Source organism: Peromyscus maniculatus, chromosome 21 (genome assembly GCF_049852395.1).
Source record: "Peromyscus maniculatus bairdii isolate BWxNUB_F1_BW_parent chromosome 21, HU_Pman_BW_mat_3.1, whole genome shotgun sequence".
Taxonomy (NCBI): domain Eukaryota; kingdom Metazoa; phylum Chordata; class Mammalia; order Rodentia; family Cricetidae; genus Peromyscus; species Peromyscus maniculatus.
The window spans coordinates 37,131,056-37,156,663 of NC_134872.1; the positions used below are offsets into that span (position 1 = coordinate 37,131,056).

The window sequence follows — 25,608 nt, forward strand, 5'->3', positions numbered from 1 at the left end:
CTCATAAAGTTAAACAGTCCTGAACTAAGATATGCAACCCTCCTCAGGTGGGAGAATCCATGTAACTTGTCCTTGAGATAGATCCGATATATATATATCCCTGACAAAAACCCCGAACCCCTAACAAACAAATGACTCTTGAAAGGATTCCAAGAAATGCATCTGGGTTTATGGTATATACCACCACTGACAGACTATGTAGTATCCCCACTGACTGATTCTAAGGAGAGCGGAGGCCACTCTGCGCAGGCGCATCACCTGGACGTTGGAGTCCTGGACCAGGCAGAGCTGTTCCTGGATCTTGTGCAGCTCTTCCTGCTGCCACCGGATGTTGGCCTGCAGGATCCGCGTCCTCTGCTCCAGCTGGTCCTTAATGGTCTGGAACATGCTGAATTGTGCCGAAAACTTCAAAAGGAAGTTAAAAAACAAGCAATCAGATCCTGAGACCACCCTTGCCACCGTTCTGATCTGTCCTACAGATTTCTCTTTTCTATCCCTCAGCCATGTTCTCAGTATCTCTGAAAAAAACAAAACAAAACACTGCTCAGCTCTGAAGGAAGCAGGGCCTAGAACCAAGGCGGGGTGTCCCAAGGGTCTCTAGCCAACCTTCCTTGTGCTAATGATGACAGCAAGCTCCTCTGTCATCCTAAATTTGATCCTGCTGGGCCTGGATCCATAGAGGCCTTCTCCCCAATTTCCCATGTCTGCCTCACACGTCCATGCAGGAGAGAAGTATGGGGAGGGACCAAGTGGCCATCTGATGTTCACCTCAAGGATGACGTTGGCCGAGGGGGCTCCATAACATAAACCATTAGTTCTGCTTTGCCTGAACAGCTTGCTTTTGGCCTCTGCATCCCTTCCTGAAACTGAGATTGGCTTTAGAAAATTCTCTGCCCTCTTACACTTTGACAAGGGCACTTTCCTTACCGGAAATCAAGAGAGATGTAGGGGTGGCCTTCCTTGGGTGCACAGTCCCTGCTATGGCTTGCCTTCTTTCTCTTTTACTTCCCTCCCCTCCCCTCCCCTCCCCTCCCCACTTTCCCCTCCTCCCTTGGCCTTTCTTTTTGAGACAGGGTCTTGCTATGCAGCCCAGGCTGTCCTGAACTCATGAGTGTTGAGATTATAAATGGATGCCACCACACCCAGTTTGATGCCCATGTTTTGAGGCAAATTGGCTAGGCTTACAGTTTCCCTTTCTCTCTCTCTGCCTCCTCTTTCTCCTCCTATCTTCCCTTCCTTCCTCTCTACTGCCATCTTTCCTTCCATTTCTCTCTCTCTCTCTCTCTCTCTCTCTCTCTCTCTCTCTCTCTCTCCCCTCCCTCCCTCCCTCCCTCCCTCCCTCCCTCCCTCCCTCCCTCCCTCCCTCCCTCCCTCTCTCCCTCCTCATCTTCTCTTTTTCCTTCTTCTTTGGCTTCCTCTTCATTTCCTCAACTTCTACCCCGATATCTTCCTGCTCTGTTTCTTGTCCACTGTCTTTTGAAATTGTCCACCAAATCTGTCCTTTCTCTCCTCTGCCCTTTGACCTCCCCTACATGTCAAAGGAAGGAGGGGGTGGAGTTGGGAATGCAGGTAGAGTCTACTAGAAGACGCAGGGACTCACCCCTCTGGGGCAGCACAATAGAAAAATAGAAAGCGTAGGCCGGGAGTGTGGCTCAGTGGGAGGGGCCTAGCAAAGGCAAGGTCCTGGGCTCACTCCCCAGCACTGGCCAAAAAGAGATTCTGGAAGAATGACAGTGGCTGGTGCCACTGTTTGCAGAGAGCCACATCAGCCATCCCCAGGCAAGCAGACACGGGAGCACCTCACTTCTTCACTGCAAACTTCATTTCTTCACCATAAACTTATGCCATGCTTATTAGGGGTCAGAGAGCTACATGAGCGTGGGGACAAATGGGACCGGAGGACCTGAGTCTCAGAGGCGAGGGGAAGCCAAGAGGCCTTATCAGCAAGCTCCTCTCTCCCCTCCAGTCCCACCTCAGTGAGAGGGGCTTTGATATCAGACTTCATCAAACAATAGGCTCCTCGGCTACCACGGGAGCTTAATCATGGCTGCTCTGGGCTACCCTCCCCCACATAAACCTCTGCCACAATGTAAGCCATCAAAGCAGGCAGCTGGGTTTTGACAGAACATTCCACTGAGGAAATAACAAAACTACACTGGGTATTCAATTAAAAAAACAAGACATAAAGCTTCTGTGGTGGGTTCTCTATGGTCTGGAAAATGTCAGGGCCTCATGGGAAACTCCAGAAGAGCTAGCAGTAGGGTGGTTCTGATTGGGCATGGCAGGGGAGTACAGGAGCCAGTTCTCGTTCTCTCTCTCTCTCTCTCTCTCTCTCTCTCTCTCTCTCTCTCTCTCTCTCTCTCTCTCTCTCTCTCTCTCAGTATGTGTGTTACTGGAATTCAAGGCCTTGCACACGCTAGGTAGGTGTTCAATCACTGAGTTACCTTCCCAGCCCTGACAGTGCCCCTTTTTGATAATGGAATCTACTCTAACTTATGAGTATGAAGGAAAAGAGGCTTTTGGTAAAATTACCAGTTACTCAGGCAACTACATTTCAAGATTTGGATTTTACACCCCACCCTTGCCACAGGACAATACAATGATAGAACGTAGGCACGTAACTGAAGGGAAGTCACAGAATCTCATCCTTTCTCACCCGCAGTAGCTCTGAGGAGGACTTGAAAAGTCAGGGGGGTTGGCTAGTGCGGATCCACCAACCTTGGATGCAAAGCATTTTGAATGCGTCTGTACCGAACGTGTACAGACATCTGCAGGCACACCTCTTCACCACTGTTCTACAACACTATAGACAACAGCTATTTGCAGGACACTGGCATTGGATTAAACACTCATCGCCAGAGGGACCTGCAGGATATGAGAGGGTGTGAGCAGGTTCTGTGGAAACACCGGGACCTGAGCATTTGTCAGGCGAGGTCTTGGAACCAGTGGGTCTCATTTATATATGAATGTCGTAAAGAATATAGTAGTTGGGGCCCAAGAGATGGCTCAACATTAGGAGAACTTGTTGCTCTAGCAGAGGACCCTGGTTCAGTCCCCAGAACCTAATAGTAGCTCTCAGCCATCTCTAATTTCGCCTCCAGGGAAACTGATATGCTCTAGTCTTCGTGGGCACTTGCATGCACATGGTATGCGCGCGCGCGCGCGCGCGCGCGCGCACACACACACACACACACACACACACTAAATCTTAAAACAAATGCAGTTGTTATCGTGTATAGAGCATTTCACAGACCAGGAACAGTTACTATTACATAGATTTCAAGAAATGAAAAATTAGAACTCCCAAAGGGCCATCTACCATTAGGCATTATAAAAATACATTTTTTTTAGATGCAAGGCCCAGAAGTGAGAGGAATTCTCATTTCTTGTGCCTTTGGATTGAAACAAATCACTAATTTCATACCAAAATGTATCTCAAGAACTCGAAAAGGAAAAACACTATTCTGCTTTTTTTTCCTCCGATGAGGATAAAGATGGACTATTTTAATTAGGAGACTCTGGCTGAACAGCTTTGATATCACTGCTCAAGTCAGACGCTAGCAAGAAGCATATGCTAACACACGTCTTTCTTATTCCAGGAAAGCATCCGAGGCCACTTCTACGAGGGCATATGTTCCACAATGTTCCCATCAGCCATCTCAGCTCTGTACAGAGCGAGACAGCCAAACTCTGAGAAGCTGAGGTGTCGGTGAACGGCCATCTGGGACCCAGGTACAGTTTGAGGCTAGAGACTGGGGCAATGCCAAGTACCCATAAAGGAGCTGAAGTCAGAGCTCTGGGCTTAACAGTGGGAATCTAAGCAAATTTGTGCAATACTCCCCATGACCACAGAGTGGATGGCCCCATGCTTGGGCTCTTGCCCTGTGCCAGGCCAGTGGGGCATTACATAGCTCTCCTCTAAAATGCAAACTTGGGTCTCTCTTTTCTATGGTCACCCACTTAATTGTCTACCAATCTCCTAGCCACTTTTCAAAGCCAACTCAAAGGACGCCTCCTCCAGGAAGCCACCCTAGACATGCTGTGGGAAGTTCTGTATGCTAAATGTGTTGTTCTGATTGGTTAATAAATAAAACACTGACTGGCCAGCAGCCAGGCAGGAAGTATAGGTGGAACAAGCAGAGAGGAGAATTCTGGGAAGTGGAAGCCTGAGGCAGAGAGACGCTGTCAGCCGCCACCATGACAAGCAACATGTGAAGACGCCGGTAAGCCACGAGCCACATGGCAAGGTATAGATTAATAGAAATGGGTTAATTTAAGATAGGAGAACTAGATAACAAGAAGCCTGCCATGGCCATACAGTTTGTAAGCAATGTAAGTCTCTGTGTGTTTACTTGGTTGGGTCTGAGCAGCTGCGGGACTGGCGGATGAGAGAGATTTGTCCTGACCGTGGGCTAGGCAGGACCAGGAAAGCTCTAGCTACATAGACAGACTGTTTTTGACTGGCCCTGTGAAGCATTTGCAGTAGGGTGGTTTCTCTGGTTGTCTGACCACTTCTCCCTTGGCTCTACAAGCTAAGAGTGAGGACCGTGTTACATGCAAGCATCCTTGCCTCCCTCATGCCCTGCTCATGGACTGACCTAAGCAAGAACTCACCGAGTGTTATGAAACAAGGAAGGAATTGCTCAGCAGAGCTGTAAGGCACCTCCTTAGAAAAGAAACGTGATATTTATCTTAATGGGTTAATAGCTTCTAGAGCCTTCCAGAGTCTTCTATGATGTTTTGTCTAGTTCAGAGCTTTCCTAAAATTTGGAGCTATATATAATGAAAAGAATGCAGACAAACAGCAGAGTGACAGACAAAGATGACTATGAAGATGAAAACCAGGCACCGGGGGAAAGAACACAAAGTGTGGAGAAGACACGGAGAGACAGTCGAGGACCGCTGTGACGGGAAGTCCATTGCTAGACACATCTCACGTGGACTTTGGGGTGAAGCCCCCCACTTCAGGCCTTAGTAGATACTTGAGTGTGCGGTATGCAGCAGTGTGGAAACATTCACCAACGCAGAAGACGTCCCTCTGTCCCCGGTCTCCGACTCACCTGCGTCATGGGAGCAGGTGGGCTCGGCAAGATGGTCGGAGGCAGGAGCTGTTTTGCGAGGTCACAGGATGATGGTGAAGGCAGGGGAGCCTGGTGAGAGAAAGGGGTTTGGTTAAAGGACCATTTCTGAGCTCCCCCGGGGGATTCGGCTCTCCGCTGGTTGGGTTTTCCAGCTGCAGGTCCTAGGATGTAGACTTATATAGGAAGTTAAGGCCGCTGCTTCCGGGTTGCTCTGGTTCCTGTGCAGGACACACAGTTAAGAGTGACAGACGTGGCTCCAGAGCCAGTTTTGGCTGCGGTGAGAGCACGTGATTCCCACCATTCTGTGTGTTAGGCGAGGCCACGGCTGCCCGCCTGCACTTGGCAGCTCCACTCCATGTTCCCTGGGCTGCCCTGTGCTAGACAGACTCCATCCTTGAGGACCAGGCTACTCCTGTCCCCGGTGGATTTCTTCTCAGGATGTCATCCAAGGAGTCATTCCCTGATCACTTGGGAAACAACCATGGAGAAATAAGAGATACGACTTCTGGTTTCACGGGCTATTGAATGTTTTTAGGAGATAAGAGAGAAGACACTTCTGAATTTATCCTCAAGCATGCCTAGTCCCTAGGGACTACTATAAGAAGCAGTTGGCACAGAAAGGACATCACTCAGGACAGCAACGGGAGGGAGTGGCAGCAGGAAGGTGTGATGTGAGTGAGACATCCCAGGTGCGAGTTCACCTGCCAGATGTTCACTTGGCCTCTAGCTGTGTCTGCTGCACATCTGGGGGGAGACAGAAGCACACTGGGCCACCATCCATGACGAAATATGGCCTCTTGATGACTTTGCATACAGGCCAGCACTCTATGGTGTTATGGAGAGGCTTGGCATACATCAGCACCATAAGCCTGCCCCCGGGTCTTCTTGCACACAGCCACCATGTAGAATGAGATTCAAACAGGTGGGCCCCCAGAGGCTCAGGAGACATGCCCTCGTGATTGAAGCACCGAGTTCTATTCTTAAAATCACTTGAGTTTTGTATTCTGCAAGTACATATCCACGCTCGTTTTGCAATAAAGATATCTAAAATTAGTTGCTAAATAAATACCATGGCTTCACGCCCCCCTGCCTGCAACACCCTCCCTCCCTGCCCACCGTCCCTGTCCCCTCAATCCCTAAGTAAAACCGAGTCCCTGGAGAGACTCTGTGTGCTCCTGTGGCTCTTCAGCCCACACCCACAAGGCAGCACTCCCCTGCTGAGAAGATGGGGTTCCCGCACATACCGGCATTGTGGCTGCCTGGCTGAGCCCTGGCACTGGTAACTCCTGGGGTAGGGTGGCCGATCTTGGCAAAGCTGTGTTGCTGTTCTCGGCCATCAGCTTGGTTGGAGTGGCTGGAAGAAAACATGGGCCATGTCAGGGCACAGACAGGGGATGGATGGTGTGCTGCTAGCTCTTATGCCAACGTGATACAGGCTAGGGTCATTTCAGAAAGGGGGAACATCAACTAAGAAGATGCCTCCACCAGACTGGACTGTGGGCAAGCCTGAGGTACATTTTCTTGATGGATGATTGAGGAAGATGGTGCCACTCCTGGGTGGGTGGCCCTGGATGGCATAAGGAAACAGGCTGAAGAACAAGCCAGTAAGCAGCAACACTCCACAGCTTCTGTATCAGCTCCTGCTTCGAGTTCCTGCTCTGACTCCCTGGATGACAGATGAAATAAACCCCTCCCTTCCCTAGTTGCTTTTTGGTCATGGTGTCTTTTCTTTCTTGTTTGTTTGTTTTCAATCATGCCAATAGAAACCCTAACTAACACATATGGGAAAGCAGCGATCCGTGAGGTGTGAAATACAGAGCGTAAACTGTGCCTTCTGGGTACAGATGGCCTGGCCCAACTCAGTCTGGGCCTTTGTGTGACTCTGTGTCCCTGGTCTGATGGGGTTCCCATCCAGGACCCATCTAGGGAACGGCACTCACAGGCGGGTTCTGACATGGCTGTGTGTGAGGACTTGTGGGAACTCCTTGAGGATGCTGATGGCGAAGGACTTGTAGTCAGACCTGAGGGACCCATGTCAAGTGCATTAAAGTGCTGCTGAGGCTCCAGGCTTGAGTCCTTTTCCTGAAAAAAAAAAAAAAAAAAACACACTTGCACACATAAATTCTTATTTCAGTGTTAAGAGTCCATGAATGAATGAATGGCGTGACTTTAGTCATGTGTGTAGAAGAAGAACGTACCTAGAAGACTGAGGAAGAAACTGAGAGAAATACTCTGTCTTTTTTGGGAACATTGTAAATCCATTTGGGTAGAGTAGATACTCCTGTGTCATATGGCACCACTGAGAGGCTTATGTCTTACAAGCTACATTTATCTATGCCTTCTCAGCTTTTATTTTGAATTTTCATACCCCCATGGACTGTGCATTCTATTTTCCCTTATTATTAAAATTAATAATAGTTAAATAATAAATTTTAAAATTGTTATCTTGTCACCCAGAATGTTGGCATTCTGAAATGAGAGATCAGGAAGCAATCCGGCCACTGTTAGCCCTGGGTCGCTAACGTGGCCCGTGAGGTAAATGCCACTAGGCCATCACAAGACACTCCTCACGTGCCTCTCGGGCTTGCTCGCTGCGTGGGTGAGGAGCCTGGGGTCTCTCATCTTTTGATCTCTCTGACTCTTTACTGGTCCTGGCTTCCAGGCCGTCTCTACCCCAAACAAGGCACAATGAGAGGGAAAGCAGCTGTGGTGGACCAGCTTCCCCCCTCTACGGCTTAGGTGTCGTAAGTGTATGAAAATCGGGGTTATGATAGTTTTTTTTTATTAAAACCAAAGAAGAAAAAGTAGTGTTTATTCTCCCGAGTTCCGTTCCCACTCAGAAGGGTGGAAATTGCCAGTACCCACTGTGTTATGACCACTGACCTGGGTATTTTAATTTCACATATGTGATCCCATGTGCTGTTCTGTCTTTGGGCTCATGGCTCCTGTAAGGATGGTGGCTACCATGGTGTGTGTGTGTGTGTGTGTGTGTGTGTGTGTGTGTGTGTGTGTGTGTGTATCTGCAAAGAGGACTTGGGTAACTGATATGAGACCTACAAGCTGTTGTGTCAAATAGAGTGATAGAAAGTTGCCTGTGTGTTGGGAAATATTAGCTGCTTAGTGACAATCTCCTTAGATAAGGCTGGTTCAAGGGTCACTGCATCATGACCGTAGTGAACTGCATGCTCCTGCTCAGCAGAGGGATCAGCCCAAGGAGTGAGTGTGCACATCGAGGGACTTCCACAGCCATTGCCCCCATTGCCCCCACGGAATATCAATCTAGCCATGGAATAGGCGTTTCACAAACAGGCCAGTCAGCGGAACAGTAAAACTCCTCCAAATACGATCACCACAGACAGCTGGAGAAGCAAGGTCCCAGAAGTTCCACTTCAAAAGGAGCTGCTACCTTGTCACCCAGAAACCTGAGTGACAAATTTCTGGTTGGCTGACGGGTGGGTACGCATGATACCTGCTCCTCGGTTGTCATGGGTGGGGTGTCTAACACTTTTCTAACATGAGCAGAATTCCGTTCTCTGACAGGATGCATGGTGTGTGATGTGGCCAGCTGGGGACCAGACACTTCCCTAAGCAATGGCAGCCTCCTGGTGTCAGAATGCAAAGTGACGGCTCCCAGAGGCAGCATGGCAGCAGGTAGGCCTCTTCAGACACTGCTCTCTGATCTCTAAAGGGGACGTCTCCTGCCCGGCGGTGGTGGCACACACCTTTAATCCCAGCACTTGGGAGGCAGAGCCAGGCGGATCTCTGTGAGTTCGAGGCCAGCCTGGGTTACCAAGTGAGTTCTAGGAAAAGGCGCAAAGCTACACAGAGAAACCCTGTCTTGAAAAACCAAAAAAAAAAAAAAAAAAAAAAAAAAAAAAAAAAAAGGGGGGGGGACGTCTTCTTCCTCCCAATGTCATCGGCAAGGGATGGGAGATGTTTGTGTTGGTCCCAGACAGGATCGCAGGCTGCCCCAAGCCTCTGGAATCTAGATGGCTGGACAGCCTAGGACTACCTTTCAACATATCCGAGAAAGGGTTTCGTCCCACAGTTGATGAGAGAAAATCCTTATTTCATAGACTGACTGGCAGCATTTTCGCTTTCTTAAGATAACATTGGCCCTTCTAGCTGATAGGTTCTTAGCTTTAGTGAAATCCAACACTCCCTTTCCTCTCTTGCTTTTTCTCTCTGTCTTCTAATGTTTCTGCTTGCTTTATGAATGACCTTTGAGGACTGAGGCTCTGGTCTACTTGTAGATGATCTTCCCAGCTCCTTGGCATTGTCTGAGGAAAAGCCTGGCCACGTGGGACCAGAGAACTCAGGGTAGGGGAAGGAAGGAGGCAATGGGATTTGTAGACTGGAAGATCTCTTTTACATCAGAGTTCTTTATGCAAAGCTGACAACCGTGGCTCTTAACTAAACTCTGGGACACTGGAGTAGAAGCAACATAGAGACCTGGGACAGTGGCTTTGCGTGGATTCCATTCCCAGTGCCACGAAGCAAAACCCAAGCCAGAAAGAGCAGGAGAGACAGGCTAAGAACTGGAAACAACACGGCAAAGCTTAGTTTAAGGGAGAAACAGAGGCCTTGAATTGTTCCACACTCTAGTGGGTGATGGAATTACTCCCCAGCACTTTATCTGCGGCTGCACTGCAAACTGGGCTTTTTATAGCCGTCATTGGAAGGCTGGGAAGCTGCCAAGCCATTCCTGGAGTCCAGAGGCTGTTTCTGAGGCAGCTCTTACAAGTGTGCCCTCGGGTGCCTACCCATACTCCCGTGCTCCAAGGGAAGAGAGCACCTAGTGTCCACCTCATAGGACCTTCATGAAAGGCAAATAAACAAACACCCCCTCCCCCCCAATTACGGAGAATACTGCAGAACTAGAGCAAGTGCTCAGTTAGAGAGGCTTCTGCTCTCGCTATCTCAGTATTTATCAGAACAACCCATGGTAGGTGCCATTGCTTAGTCCTTCTTTGTTTTCACCCTCTGGGCAGGGATGAGCTCACCTTCAGTGTAGAGGGATGCATGGCCTCTGTTGGTGGGTCTTCCAAAGCCAGTTCCTGTCTCCTTTCCACCCGGACGTCTGCATAACTGCTCGGGAAAGAGACAGACCACAGTGGAGCTGGGACATTCCAGGAGGGCAATACCCAACGGAGCACGTGGGGGCCCTCTACATAAAGCCTACTCACGGCATATGCGGCACAAAATAGCCCATCTGTGACCTGCTTAGGGCATTGCGTTTCATTCCCACCTAGTTGCCTTACAAGGATGCTAATATTATATTGCGGACGTTTCCATTTCTGGCATGGTTTTATTTCCTTCCCCACTATGCTCTCTCCCTTTGTTTCCCAAAAACCTCCAGATACGGTAGCTTTTAAGATATATTTGTATTTGTTGATAAGCTTCTGCCTGTAAAGAACTAAAAACTGTGCTTCAAACATGCTCATTATAGGCAGTATATCTGGAAGTTATATAAAGAAACAAACCTAAAACTAGCCAGACCCAGGCCACTGCTGAATCTAGGGATCCATTTTGTCACCACTGTAGATAAACTCCAGTGTGGAGCTGCCGGATGGGGAGGCGACTGGGATGAGACCCTGGAGCATTTGACCCCTTATTTATTTACTCAGTTCATTTCCCATGCTCTCCTAGAGCTAGCTTCTTCCTGTGATTTGGGAGGTGGAGGACCAAGGAGGGTGGCATCTACCCTTCCCCGGGGCCTAAGCAACCCACTGGAAAAGACAGGCTGAGAGGCAGTGGATGACTACTGGCCATGAAGCCACAAGCCACTGGCTGAGGAAATCCAAAAGGATGGGCTGGGAGCTGAAGAGTGAGTCTGAGCATGGGCACAAAAATGAAATGAAATGAGATCAAGGTCACTGGCTGAGAATAGAGTGCTTTTCTCTATTCTCTGCACACTAAACACAACTATTCTACATGTGTAGGTGTATATCCACCTTCATATATATGTTATATATATACTGTCGTCCCTCACTATCCATGGGAACCAGATTCGGGACCCTCTTGGATACTAAAAACCACAGATGCTCAAGTCCCTAACATAAAAGGGGGTAGTATTTACACATCACTTGTTCTACATCCTCTTGTAAACTTCAAATCATCTCTAACTTCCTTCTAACACTTAAGACAATGTAGATGACATGTGTGTAGTTGGTATTCTATGCTCTTTAGGGGACAGTGAGAAGAAAAATGCTTGTATATGTTTAGTGTAAATGTAATTTAGAATTATTTTCCATCAGCGGTTAGCCAAATACATGGACACAAAATCCACTTGATTTCGGGGTGGACTATTTATTATTTTATTAGATTTTTTTTCTGAGACAGGGTCTCACTCTGTAGCCCAGCCTGGCCTCAAACTTGAGATCCTCCTGGCTCAGCCTCCCTCATGCTAGGATTATAGGAGTGTGACACTATGCTGGGCACAAAGTCTCTCTTCTAAACCAGCCTCTAGATGACTTGTCTGCTTGGCATTTCTCTCCTCAGACGGAGGGTGAATGACCAGTTTCCTTTACCTCTGAGAGTTGGGGATCCACACGAGACACATCTATGCCATGCTGGACATATTGTTACCCTTTGAGTTCCTGCTCATGCACCCTGAGCTGTGGGTTCCCCAAAGCTACTAGGGACCCCCAGGACCACTTTCCTACAGGCAGCCCAGCTGTTGTCCTAATACTGCCTCAGTTGCCAGCAGGGGTTTTTGAAGCCTTAAAGAAAAAAGAAGTATGTGCTTGAGTTATTTGGAAGCAACATTTTAATGTTCTCAAAAACAGCAACAAGGGGAAGCTGGGGGATGGATAGAGATGAGGGAAAATATGTAAGTAGGTCAGTGAAGCTGGAACTTCTAAATAATATCCTGGCAGCTTTCAAAGGGGCTTGATTGAAAACTCACAGCGTGTCTCAGAGCTGGGAGGCGAGAAGGTGTGTGTACCTGGGCAGGGGCTGAGGTCTGACCATCCAGCTTGCTGCAGGTGACAGCCAGAGCTTTTCCTCTGACACGGGGTGTCCTTAAGGTGGCCCCTGATCCTTCCCTACACCCTTGACGGCCTCCCCCAGACTGCCAGCCTGTACAGTACCTGACCACCGAGTGTGTGCACACGATGAACTCGGGCTTGGAATTCCATTGGTGGTAGGTGATGTAGTAGTGCGTCTGTAACCAAATCCACTGCTGCCCTTTGGTTAGAAACCGGTAACAACATGATTTCCCTTTGCCAAACTGCATCACTAGGAGGGAAAAAAAATAGTAGACTTTGCATGGAATGTAAAAGTGACCCTTTGCCCGAGGCTTACTACTAAAATCCAAAATTTCCAGAAGATAGCACCAAATATTGCTTATTTTCCTGGTTGCACTGTACTTTAAGTGACTATTACCACACAATATGATACTTTGGGGAGGTTGTGAGGTGCTGGGGGTTGAATTTGGGACCTCATGCTTAGTAGGCAAGTGATATGACTTAGTCATACTCAGTCAAACTGAAGAATTCCACCCCCCCCCTTTTTGCTTTTTTTTTTTTTTTTTTTTTTTTTTCCGAGACAAAGTTTCTCTGTGTAGTCTTGGCTGTCCTGGGACCCACTCTGTAGACCAGGCTGGTCTTGAACTCACAGAGATCTGTCTGCCTCTGCCTCCTGAGTACTGGGATTAATGGCGTGTGCCACTGTCACCCTGTGTGAAAAAACTTTAATACAATGATTCCATATGTTCCCAAATGCTCTCAGGCTGAAAAAGCTCTTCACATAAGGGCACACAAGGATAGATTTTTCCATCTGGAGATTTAAGTAGAAAGAGACCTTGGTTTTCTTGGGACTCATGTTCCCACAGGTGAGATAGATGCTATTGGGACATCAAGAGCTGAGCAGAGGACGGAGCATCCAGACACTGAGAGAAATGGACCCAAAATAGACCTGCCAGCCAGCAACCGATGGGCATCTACAGCTGTCACCAACAGTTGAGTCTCAGTCTACACCGTTTTAGAACAGAGAGTCTGGCAAGGATGCCTGCAGCCCAGGTCTCCCCCTGCAGCTGCCTGGCTGCTTACGAGCCCCTAGAGTTATGTCTGTAGATGGATGCCTCCTTTGGGGGAGTATCCAGGACAGAACGCATGCCGGTGGTTTATTAGCTCACGTGAGGGGGAAGGATAAATTATGGATCCAAGGAAGAAGACCAATTTAGATTTTATTACCGCCGTGCCCACAGTTTAGCATCTTGTAATGAAAACAGTCGTGTGGAATCTTACCTAGGAACGTGAAGCTGGCAAAGGAGCACTGAACTGTTCAGATGCGGAGCTGAGTAGAGAAGCCCAGCGGAGTGCAAGTGTGGCCTCCGCCAAGCACGCACTTCTTGCCCGAGTCACTGGGCCAGTCCACAGATGCCTAGTGAGATTCTGCAACCTGAGTGCCTTCTCTATACTAGAAGAGTCGGAGGCAGCCAGAGGCTGAAAGCAATCATGCCTCTCAAATCTGAATGTGCACGCCAATCCGCTGGAGGGACTTGTGGAAATGGATATTTCTCATTCCTGATTCCTGGTAGAGGGAGACCGAGAGCCTACAGCTGTAGCTAACCTGGTGTTCTTGCAGCTTGGGTAAAAGCTACATTTTGAGAAGCAAAGGGTTAAGGTGAAGACGAGGTTAAGATGAACTTTCCATTCCTACAGATCTAGTTGCAACTCCAGCGTGTTCCCTTGTCAACAAGGATGGCACAGAGAAGGAAGTCCTAACAGCCACTACTGAAGACCAGGGTCTGTGGTCCATTGATCAGAATCCATAGCTCCATGTTAGGGACACCGTTCTTACTCAAAGCTGAGCGTTGGTGCTGAAACTATGACCCTGAGTGGTTGATTCCCGAGTCTCATTGTGAAATGAGACCTGGAAGAGCTTGTAATTCTTGCTCTCCTACAGCATGAGGCTTACCCTGAATGTTTCTTGGAGTGTTCCCCTCTTCCGTGGCAGGCACTGAGCCTTCTCTGACTTTTCCATCAGCTGTAGACTGGGCCCTCCCGATGCTCCCCAAACCGTGCCCCCCTCCCCGATCCTGTGTGTATCTCTTCTACATAGGCTTCCTTCCTGGCAGCATTGTGCAAAGTCACCTGCTTCTGGATTTCTCAACAGACCCTGCCCCGGAGGGCAGCCAGGAGATGCTGGCCCTGGGTACTGGCATCTTTTGGGTGAACATCTAAAAGGGCGTTTACTAGGAAACTCAAGCCACAAAGCCACTGCCTTGAGAATGTTGTCTTTGAGGACAGAAGGCCAGTCACAGCCCTGTGGTCAGCGACCAATATCTGACCTGCTGACTACGGACAGGAAGAGTATTTGGTATTTTGTCTTTCAAATGCATTCCATAGCCTAAAAGAAAGTCTAACCTTGCCTTAAGTTCTTGATTAGGATGAAAGGGTGGGACTCCTCTGGTTGGTAGTGGGATGTTGCTGGGAACTGGGGCAATATCAATTCCAAGTTAAAGCAGGAACCACGGAGCTAAGCATAGGGAAGAACACTATTGGCCCATACGATTACTGCATGGGACGCCATGTCTGCCCCACTGTGGCAAACCAGACTTCCAGGTGCACAGACTCCTGCTGTTTGGAGCCTTGTAAAGTAAGCACAAGACTCCTGGCGGGGCTGGTGAGTGATACTTACGGTGCTGGTGGCACCTGGCCAGGAGCTCCAGGTCATCGATGTGGTAGTAGTCATAGCCTGAGGTGCCCAGTACTTCAAAGGGCAGGTATCCTATGATTGGAGGGGCTCTGCAGGGAGACAAGAGGATCTCTTCACGAGAAGGAATGCTGCACAGTTCACAAGCTGGTGGTAACACTCAGTGACAGGGGCAGTTTGCACTCAGTGGTTTCCAGGGAGGCCTCGTTTATCAGGAACCAGAGCCCAGAAAAGAGTGTTGTAATGACAGTTGGGACCAGGGAGCTCCTATTTTAAAAAGGACTCATCTATTTCAGCATATAGGGACTGCATTCCATGGGATAACCTGGCCCAAATGATAGTGAAGAATTTGAAACGGCTATAGACTGGGTCAGCACAATGCCCGGAATGAAAGGGCAGGGAGCAGGTGGTTGCTAGTTCACAAACTGGGGACAGTGCTGTGAAGGAAAGAAAGCACTGGGTTGAAAGATTTGGGGGGGGGGGGGTTAAAGAAACCAGAAACTCTCTCTCCCCATATTTGTTTTTGCCAGTCAGGAAATAGAAATGGCCTAAGTTGGGACCATCCCAAAGATGTCTTGGGGGAACATCGGACCTGAGCACAAATGGGACAGGCACACGGGTGTCAGGATACTGACCTTCCCCTCAGCTGGGAACAACTGTTCTTACTGCCAAGGAGTTCGTCCCCTCCACTGGACCAGGCTGGACTTGATTCTCCCAAGCAGAGCCTGGCCCAGGCAAACAACGCTTGAAAAGGACCCAACTCAAATATGTTTTTCTTCTCACAAACCTGTGATCCAGAAATAAAAATTTCCATTCCAAGCTATGCCTCGAAGTGAATTCCTCTAAAGGTTCGTCAGCTACACACATTTCCTGTGTTGGAAAAGGGAAAAAAAAAAAAACCAGAATGTTGCTCAGGGTGCCAAATGCTCACCCTTGGTTGGTTCAAAAGGAATGAGCGATGGGTAACACAAGTTAAAACTGTTCTGAGCCAATCTCAAATAGCGCTGGACCGAAATTTGTCATCTGTAGCTAATTTCTTCTGTATTAGCCGATCCTAAATTTATTTCACAAACTGGGAAAAGTACCTAGAAGAAGCCAAACTGTGCCTCACCCCCTTTCCCATTATCTGGAAGTGTAGGAAACATGGGGAGATGGCTCTTCATCTGGATTTGAATCGCTAGTTTAATTCCATCCACATTTGTACCAGAGAAGCGAGGTGCGATCATGGAGGGGAAATACAATAATAAATGCTCACATTTTTTGACTCACAGTGTGAGACACACTTACTCAGTGCATAACGGTAGTGCAAGGATATGAAGCCTTGCCAACAACATCTTTGTGGATTCATCAGCAGTGGGTACTGCCTTCAAAAAAACAAAAAAAAAAAACCCACTGGAACCTGCCCCTGGGGCTTGGGATGAGCCATAGGGGCAGGCACAGAACCTAGACATGTAGAGGGTTTTTTTTTTTTTTTTTTTTTTTTTGGTTTTTTTGAGACAGGGTTTCTCTGTGTAGCTTTGGAGCCTTTCCTGGAACTCACTCTGTAGCCCAGGCTGGCCCAGAACTCACAGAGATCCATCTGCTTCTGCCTCCCGAGTGCTGGGATTAAAGGCATGTGCCACCACCGCCCGGCGACATTTAGAGTTTTGAAAACGATTTTTTAAAACTAACTTTACTGCAATTTTATTCTCCCCCACAAGGATCATTCATGACATGTAGCCAAATGTGACGTCACTGAAATAGGTCCCCATCGGGACGTCCCTGTCGGGAACTTGCCTTTAAGAACTGCGGTGTTGCCAGACGCACAGTGGCAATGAAGCAGACCTCCTTTCCTAGGGGCACGCGGCAAGGTCTTGAGAGGGTGTTGTCAAAGCCATTACAGGGCGGGCTAGGCACTGGGAGGGAGGAAGACACACGGGTTAGCCCTGTTGGCGACAGGAGCTGCACCTTACTGGCCCCTTCCTGATGAAACAGGAACACCTGTTCCTCCCACTGCACAGAGAAGGGAATGGAGGTGCCTGTTTGAGGCCATATTCCTAGAGGCTGAACTGGGGATCGAGACCATGGCAATAACCACTAGACCCCACTGACCCTCACTTCTCCTAGCTCTTCAGAATTTGCTTCCCGTGGTGGGGAAACTGCTCTACGATACAAGGCCCTCCTTCTACAGCAGTGGTTCTCAAACTTCCTAAGGCGGCAACCCTTTAATACAGTTCCTTGTGTTGTGGTGATCCCTAACCATCAGATTATTTTTGTTGCTACTTCATAGCTGTAATTTTTCTACTGTTATGAATTTTAATGTAAATATCTGACATATGACCCCTGTGAAAGGGTCATTTGACCCCCAAAGGAGTTGAAACCCACAGGTTGAGAACCACTGTTCTACAGGAAGGGCCTGGATGCTGACTTCTGTTTTTTTTTTTTTTTTTAAAGATTTATTTATATATTATGTATACAGTATCTGTCTGCATGCAGGCCAGAAGAAGGCACCAGATCTCATTACAGATGGTTGTGAGCCACCATGTGGGTGCTGGGAATTGAACTCAGAACCTCTGGAAGAACAGCCAGTGCTCTTAACCTGTGAGCCATCTCTCCAGCCTGACTTGTGATGTTTTAAGAGTAAGTTTCATTGTCCAACAGTGCTTCCATTACTGATAGCCTCAGGAAGAGAAGTGGTGCCTTCACAAGCATGAAGGAATCTGTCTCAAACCTCATCTTAGGGAGTCTGGGATGATACAGGGGCCAGGCCACTGAGGAGGTGTCCTTGCAACTTAGTTGTGGGTGATCTGGGATGCCTTCCACGGGGTAAAGGCTCAGTTTCCAGGTAGGTGCTATTGGGCAGTGGTAAAACCCTGGGAGATGCACATAGTGGGATGTTCTTGGCTCTGAGGGTCTGCCTTTGACAGGGACTGTGAGACTCTGGTCTCATCCACACTGTCTCTCCTCCAGCCATGAATCAAGCAGCTCTGTTCTGCTGTGCTCAGTGTTCCCTGATGTGACAATCTTCCTCACCACAGGCCCCAAAACAGCAGGACAATGGACCACAGACTGAAACTTCTGAAACACTGAACCAAAATAACTTTTAAACTCGTTCTTAAATGTCAACAAAATTGAACAGGATGTGATGGCATCTCTCTCTACAAGCCTGTCGTTTTTTTTCCCTCACAAGTCTAAGAAGACATTACTGCTATCATTTTAGATGGGGAAAGCAAGGCCCAGAAAGGTCACTTAGAGAGAAGCTAATGGCATGAGAGCCCCACAGGTCTTTGGCTAAGTCCAGGTTCTCAGGGGATAAAGGGTTTGGATCTAGACTTATGTCCATCAATTTGTTGGAAACCAGGCTCCCATCATCCTCCTAAGACCCCACTGGGCATCAACGAAGTTCTTCCTGGGGACTGCCAGGGTGACTGTGCAGAACTAACCTTTTGGGTCAGAAAAATTCTATTTCCTGTAGATTGAATTTTTGAGGGGAGGAGAGCACCCAACATGGCCCATCCATAGAATCCTCAAATTCCAGTGTGTGGCTGGCTCCCCTGCGACCTCTGGTTTGGCAACCTGAAGTCTACCCAGATCATGTAATTCAGGCATGGGTACTTTCCAGAGCTTGACGGCCTAGCCACCATGTGGCCAGGACTGAGGTTTCCTAGAGTAGGGGGCCATATGACCTTTCCTTTTAAACATGTAGCTGGTTACAGTTGGCTCTTCACAACTGAGGCTTCTGAATTCAAAAACTGAACTAACTGTGGATCCATATATTTGAAAACATCTGAAAGAAGCCACTATATATCTATTGAACACACAGACACACACACACACACACACACACACACACACACACACACACACACACACACCCTTTCAACATCATTATTCCCTAAGCAATTCAGTAAAACCATGTAGCATTTATATTTTCATCTGGAGATGATTTTAAATATATGGGGGGGGGGTGAAGGGTGATATAAACACCCCACACTATTTTATACAGGGAACTCGAGCACCCATGGGTTTGGTATGTCTGAGGTACCTGGGAACGACCTCCAATGGATATTGAAGGGTGCCTGAATAACCTGTGCCTTCTAAACTCGCAGATTTCAGTGCCATTACGCTTTCCAATTTAACCAAAAGCATATGGAACATCAGAAAACCAAATGCATTTTAAAATGAAATCTGCAGGATTATAGTTTAGCTTTCCAATCATTTTTTGTTTTCTATATTTATAGGTTTGTAAATGAATCTATAATGCGGTCTGCTATCCACTAACATGAATAAATTCATTTTACCAAACACATTCTCTGAATTCACTCACATAAATACTAATAAATGTTTCCAAACACGAATACAAAGTGGGTAAAATAAAAAATAGTGGTCTCGAGAGAGTTTACATCTGTCATGAGCTGGCTTAAGACTATTGTAGATTCATTTTGTGGGGCGAGCCAAGAGATTTATCAAGGGAAAGGAAAACAATCCCACATAAGGGAAGGTCTTCAGATGTGAACATCTGTGTAATAAAAAAAAGACATTAAAAATTTCCCAGATGTGAAATACTCTCTGCTCGGATCGAAGAGACATTACCATGCCAGATAATGACCTAATAAAATTCTCTCGACTCTTTTGGGAATGCCAAGACCTTGGAGACAAACTTCTAAGGACTCCTTAGGAACTTCAGAGATCTCCTTCTTGCCCTAATTGGTGCACCTGGTTTGAGCCACGCTTTGGCCACTAAACCCACAGGCTGCCAGCAAGAGCCTTCTCCCCGATTTCCTGTGCAAAGGGGGTAGAAGATGGAGGAGTGGGAAACACCTGCCTAAGGCGTGTTCCTCCTTTTAAGGGGAGCAGAGACCGGCATGATGGTCATTAAGTGGGATTTTGCAGATCTTTCACTCGGCCTGGCTGCCTTCCAACACAGTTTTATCTGCTCTTTTGTAACTTCAAAGGTGAAAATCCCCAGCTCTACCCCCGTCCTTGCCTAGGGAAGTTCCATTATTACTGGTAGCCTGAACTTAGATGAATATTCTAGAGACGAGCTCCAAATTGTCTCTTCTTTTCCCAACCATTTTTCCCCCCACTGGAAACCTTAACTACCTGAGAGGCTGATCCAAGGGGAATAGACAGTGAACCAGAGTGAATATTCTAGTAAAGGCCAAGAAGGCCTTGCAGAGGAAGCAAGGGGAGGACACTCCCTCACACACTGCTGGTTAAGTGTGAAATTTTTTTTTTCTTGAAGTATGAGGCTCCTTGCATGTACCAGAGGTATACATGCATGCCTTCACGGCCATATTTAGCACTTAGAATAACTCTCTGGCATTTCAGATCCCAAGGTAGTTTAAAGCCATTAATTAAGGATTCAATTACCTATTTCGATTTAAGTAATAGGAAAAAATACATCTAATTACAACTGGCTTCTTTACCTCTCAAAAGGATGTGCCACTGACTGGTGGCACAGCCCTCCTTTCTCTGGTCCCCCGTCCTCATGATATAGAGGAGTGCTTCTCTCTTGCTCCATTTTCTCTCTAGAGGCTGCTTACTCAAAAATGGATGCTACCCTTGCCAAAAGTTGGGCAAGCAGGCCTTTCTCATGTGGGAACTGAGCCTTGCTTCCCATCTCCGGTGCCGAGCAGGTTCTCAGCACATGTTTTCTGGATGAATTTCTCAGGAATGACTTGCACTTCATACTCAAACTGAGATCTGGGCTCAGTCCAGGAAGGAACTTTCTGGTCTTTGCCAGTAACTAGCACACGGACTTTGGGACCCCAGGGTGGCTTCTCCTTCACAATTCCTCCACTCTGGCACCTCTTGGAGGGTTCTGGAAGTCATTGACATTCAGGCTAGCTCATTATCCTACTGAAGGATTGAACACTGGTCCAAAGGAGGCCTGGGCTGGGAATTACATGGCACAATGGCCATCAAGGGTTGACAAAGAGGAAGTGTCTAACAGGGGGCCCTGTCTGGAAAGATGCGTGGTGGCACCGCTTAGGACCTTCAGACTAAAATGTTTGGTCCAAAGGTTTTCAGGCTCAACTTTTCAAGATTGTCTCTATCTTAGATACCTTGAAAGAGTTCTGTCTTGGGTTGGCATTCTTGGGAGTCTCAAAATCAGACTCCCAAGGTTCTGTGGGGTGTCAGAATGACTAATGCTATTTCCTTGGGACACACCTGAGGTTGGCTCCCAAGCCTGTCCCATGTCAAAGCTGACCTGCCAAATCAGTCATGATAAGGACACAGGATAAGTCATGGTATGGACACAGGACTGGGGGATCTCAGGCGGCAGGAGAACTTGTCTCAAGGGGGTTAGGAAAGGATGGGGGAGGTTCAGAGCTAACAGTGGGTGCTAGTTCACAGCAAAGGGAAGGAAAACGATGCCCTGACCCTGCTCCACTCAGCCTGCAGCTCAGTCTCCTCTCCTCAGATGGACTGCTGATTCACCACTTACAGAGTCTCTGGGAGAGCACATGACTAGTTCACACAGAAAGTAAAAGGTAACTTTCTGGGCATTTCTTGAAGCAAAGCCGATGAGTATCTGGGAAAACATGGCTTTAGCAATCAGAGACGAGATTTTCTCTGCAGAAAGGGGCAGTTCCCAGCCTCCTAAGTTTGACAGATATCCTACATGTTTAGTTCTGGTTTGGGGACCACTGAGAGGAAAACACTCTCCAGTCCACTCATGAGGCATCATCTCGTACCAACAAAGTGCTAATTTCAGACTCCATGTTTCTCCTTCACCCAGTATGTCTAATTTGGTGTGTTCAGAACAGACAGATATCAGGGTTCACGGCATGCTTTATTGGGGATGCTCTGAACAGTCAAATATCAAAGTTCTTGGGAGACAGTGACACATTCACTCTCCTACTTCCTGGCTCAAGTACCATCTACCTGGCTCATACAATGCTTGGCTATTTTATCTCTGCAAGGTCTGCTTAGCAGAGAAGCGTAATGTGTGGGGAGAAGGTAAGAGCTCCATGAGAAGGCTGGGTTTGCAGTCTGGTAAACCGAAAAAGAAAAAAAAAAAAAAGAACATTGCTCTAAAGGAAAACTGTATGTCTTACTTAATTCTTTTATACTTCCTGCCATTCACTGAGTATTTTCAGGGGACCAGAGGACTTTGGTAATGGAGTTCAGACTTCTCCCTGAGGATTGGTGTGGGTAGTGGTAAATTCTTCCTATGCAGAGGAAACTGAAATTCTTCTTGAGGCCTTCATCCTGTCTGGATATTTTTGGCATATTTTCACTTAGAATTATAGACCATCTTGCACATGAAGTCACTCTCGGATGAGAGCAAGCAGAAAGATGTAGTTGATGAATGTATGCCCATTCCTCATCGCTCCATTGAAAGATGGACCTTAGATGACTGTGCAGGACCATGGCCTTGGGTAATAGCTTCTTATTAACCGTGATCTAAAACCCATAGCTGCCTCATCTGATAGCTGACCTCCACTGGGGGGGAGGGAGGATTCGATGCTGCCTGGCTGAGTGGAGAGCATGTTTCCTTATTAGCTCTGAGGGGCCAGTGGTGTTCACACCGCACACTTTGTACAAGAGATTTCCAAACCCCCGCATCTGTATTCAGGGAGCTCTGGTGTGCCTGCGCCTTGATCTCTTAAACCAAGACATCTTAATTAATTCAGCACAGGCGAGAAACACAACACAAAAGCAACAACCTCAGAGCCAGGCAACCTACAGCCAGAGACCCCCCCACCCCCGGGGGGAGGGAACACATGGAACCAAGTGTTAGAAGCCGAAAGGCCCTGGCTTCTGCCAGCGCTTCAATCTGGTGCTGTGGTTAGAGGCAACTAGGTAAAATGAGGGCAGGGAAACTTTTATACTCTGGTGTGTGGTTTCTGGAAAGCCCATGGTGGAATGTTTGCTGAGGGTGACCTATTTGGAACTAAACCAGCAACTTTTGAAATACTGTGTTCTGGATTTCAGTCAGATGCACATGTAAGTCCAAGGCTGGGGGAGGACCCAATAAAAGATGGCTTTCTTCTTGCCATGAAATGACCTATCAGGAGGAGAGCCTGCTTCTTACGGCCCCTTAAAGCAAAGATGCTCATCGTGTTCTTGACACTTCTCTGGCTGTATGTCAGGGGGATGTGGCACTTGGGTACACGGAGCTTAAGAAGGTCCTCCTGATCCCGTATTTAATTAGAAGAGTGGAAAGATGGGGCAGTGTGTTTGTTCAAAAGCATCCCTCTTTGTCTCTTTGTAGAGAACATCTGTTATAGGACAGCCATAGTCCAAATAGAATCTTTTTATCTTAGTGATGCTCTGGAATGATCAACATACAGAGCAGAGGAAGACAGGGTCCCTGTGATTAGGGACCAATCCACTGCTCTCCACCAGCCAGGATTCCCAGGAAAGGATGGGACTTGTGGTCACCTAGCCCAGTCTGTATTCTTTGGGAGCCTTTGCCAGGCAGGTCAGACACTGCCCTCAAGCGAACACTTCTAAAAGGATCCATTTCTTGTTCCATTTCCCAACACACGTTTCTTCACATATTAAAAACATCTAGGATAAAGAAGTCCTGTGTTTGAGACCTTCTTCCTAGAACATTGAGGGCCAATGATCATCTCCTAAGGAGTGACCAACATATATACAATATTAAGGAGAAGGGAAAATTCCACTTTGCTCAAGTCTTTGGGCAACTACTGCTGTTTATATTGCTCGACACACTGGGATGGTGGACAGAGGTGAAGGGGTGGGTCCCAGAACTTCCGTAAGAAAGCATAATCTCACCAGTGGGGACAAAGGTACTTGTCCACCTTCCATGCTTCCCCCCTCCTTTCCATCCCACCCTCTTGGCAAAGGTCAAGAAGCTGGAGGAAACCCATGCCCCAGTCAACAAGAAAGCAGACAGGATCCTCATGGATGTACCGTGAGGGTCTCCCAAAGCTCTCACTGGCTCAATGTCAAACTCACCCTCCCCACTCTTGCTCAGATGGAGCCTAGGGCCCATGCATGCCACTCGGTGCTCCGTCATCAAGCTATACACTAGCCCTTATTTTTTAAGTTGACACCTAGCAATTGTACATGCTAAGGAGGCACCAGGTGATGTTTCATGTATGCTGTGCAATGTTCAAATCAGGGTAAGCATTGGTACCTCCTCAAACATGATTTTTTTTTTTTTGGGTGATGAACACTGAGGTCTTTTCTTCTAGAATGTTAAATGAGGAAAACATTATGGCTATCCCCAGTCACCCTACTGTCGTGGAAAGGGGTATTAAAATTGACGTCTCTTGTCTAACTGGGGCCCGCCTCCGCATTTCACTTCAGGTCTTTTGCATTCATGCCAAGGTCTCCCTTGACACTTGGGGACTCTCGTCTCAGCCAAGCTTGTCTAACTTCAGCTTACATAGAGGTTCTAGAGGGAGACTGTGTTCTTGGCTTCAACATTTCTGCTTTTGATGCTGCATGTTTATAGCAGCAACAGTTAAAAAAAAAAGTCACACATAATTTCCACACATTCTTTCAAGCAAACAAACACTGTCTTGGCTTGAAGTGAGAATAAAGCCTTGCTACTTAAAAAAATAAATAAATAAAAATAAAAACATAACTCAGGTATTCAGAAAGAAGCCTGCTTATTTCCTTGAAAGCTTCTAAGATGTGATGCATGACGGGATGGTTTAAAGTGCTATTTGGAAGGTTTTTTAGGAAGAGAAATGTAAATTCATGGGGTACAGGATTGCTGCTCACCAGCCAACCACAGGCTATTCTTTGAACTGATCATGTGCACTGTTGACATAAGGCCATGGGAAAGCAGCATCCCATGGTGCTCAGTCTGAGAGCTATAGTGCCTGTCCCTCCATGCATTTGGCCACTTAGGATAGTCTGTGACTGTAGCACTTGCCATTACAGCCAACGGACACACGTGTTTCAGATATTATGATAAATCGCCGTATTATAGAATTTAAAACCTGGCTTTTTTCTTTTGGTGCTAGGGACTGAACATGCCACTGAGCTCCGTCCCAGACCCACACCTGTGTTTAAATATGCAGTTAAGCAGGGCCAAGCATACCTGTACACTGCCACCATCCATCTCTAGAACTCTGCCTTAGAAAATGGAAACTCTATACCCACTCAGCAACTCCCCCACTAGCCCCTCCCCCAGCCCTTGGCACACACCCTTGACTTTATCCTTATGGATCTAAGTACACTAGGTACCTCCTATGTGTGGAACCACACAACGCTTGCCTTTTGATGACAGGCTTATTGTACTTTGCATAATGCTTTTCACTGCTCTTCTATGTTGCAGCATACACCAGAATTTCCCTCCTTTTATAGGCTGAGTAATAATTCACTGTAAGAATATTGTACACTTTTTTTCCTATCCATTCACCCACAGACGAACCACTGGACTGCTTCTGCCTCTTGGGAATGGCAACTAATGCTGCTGTTTACACAGCTGTAACAAACACCTCTTCAATCACCTGATGTCACTTCTTTGGGGCATATACTAAGAAGTGGGGTGACTGGATTATACAGTACTTTGGTTTAGGTTCGAACAAATCAGCATACACATTTAAAGCCTATTCTAAATGGCCACTTATATTCAATGATAAAGCTGATTGGAAAGGAATATTATTAGTATCTAGGGAACGATACGATAATGAACTCACAAAGTCCAGGACTCCTGAAGCCAGAATCCCTCCCAGGCCTTTCCAACTGCATGACCCTGGGCCTTGGGTCCCCTGAACTAGCATTTTTGAACAAGGCCTAAGAATTTGCACTTTGACAAGCTGCCTCATCCAAGGAACCACTGCTTTGGGTCTGGCACAATGTTGGCTTTTCTACCAGGTGTCAACTTCTTCATTTGGGCAGTCTGCAAGCTACCAGTATCTTCTATGGGATGGCTCCCTAATGTTCTCTCATGAAG

General features: G+C 47.4%; 1 protein-coding gene across 4 annotated transcripts in view; it reads right to left on the bottom strand.

Moving 5' to 3' along the window:
• Positions 1 to 25,608, bottom strand: part of Npas2 (neuronal PAS domain protein 2) — a 182,768-nt gene that overhangs the window by 26,835 nt on the left and 130,325 nt on the right. For all 4 annotated transcript variants that reach the window (XM_042266687.2, XM_015998926.3, XM_076557426.1 and 1 more), the window contains 9 exons: positions 16,518 to 16,636; positions 15,529 to 15,611; positions 14,727 to 14,833; positions 12,173 to 12,320; positions 10,085 to 10,169; positions 7,022 to 7,163; positions 6,326 to 6,435; positions 5,061 to 5,150; positions 259 to 405 (listed from right to left, as the gene is read on the bottom strand). In XM_042266687.2, the coding sequence (XP_042122621.1) occupies positions 259 to 405; positions 5,061 to 5,150; positions 6,326 to 6,435; positions 7,022 to 7,163; positions 10,085 to 10,169; positions 12,173 to 12,320; positions 14,727 to 14,833; positions 15,529 to 15,611; positions 16,518 to 16,636 (1,031 nt within the window). The remainder of the gene's footprint in view (positions 1 to 258; positions 406 to 5,060; positions 5,151 to 6,325; positions 6,436 to 7,021; positions 7,164 to 10,084; positions 10,170 to 12,172; positions 12,321 to 14,726; positions 14,834 to 15,528; positions 15,612 to 16,517; positions 16,637 to 25,608) is intronic.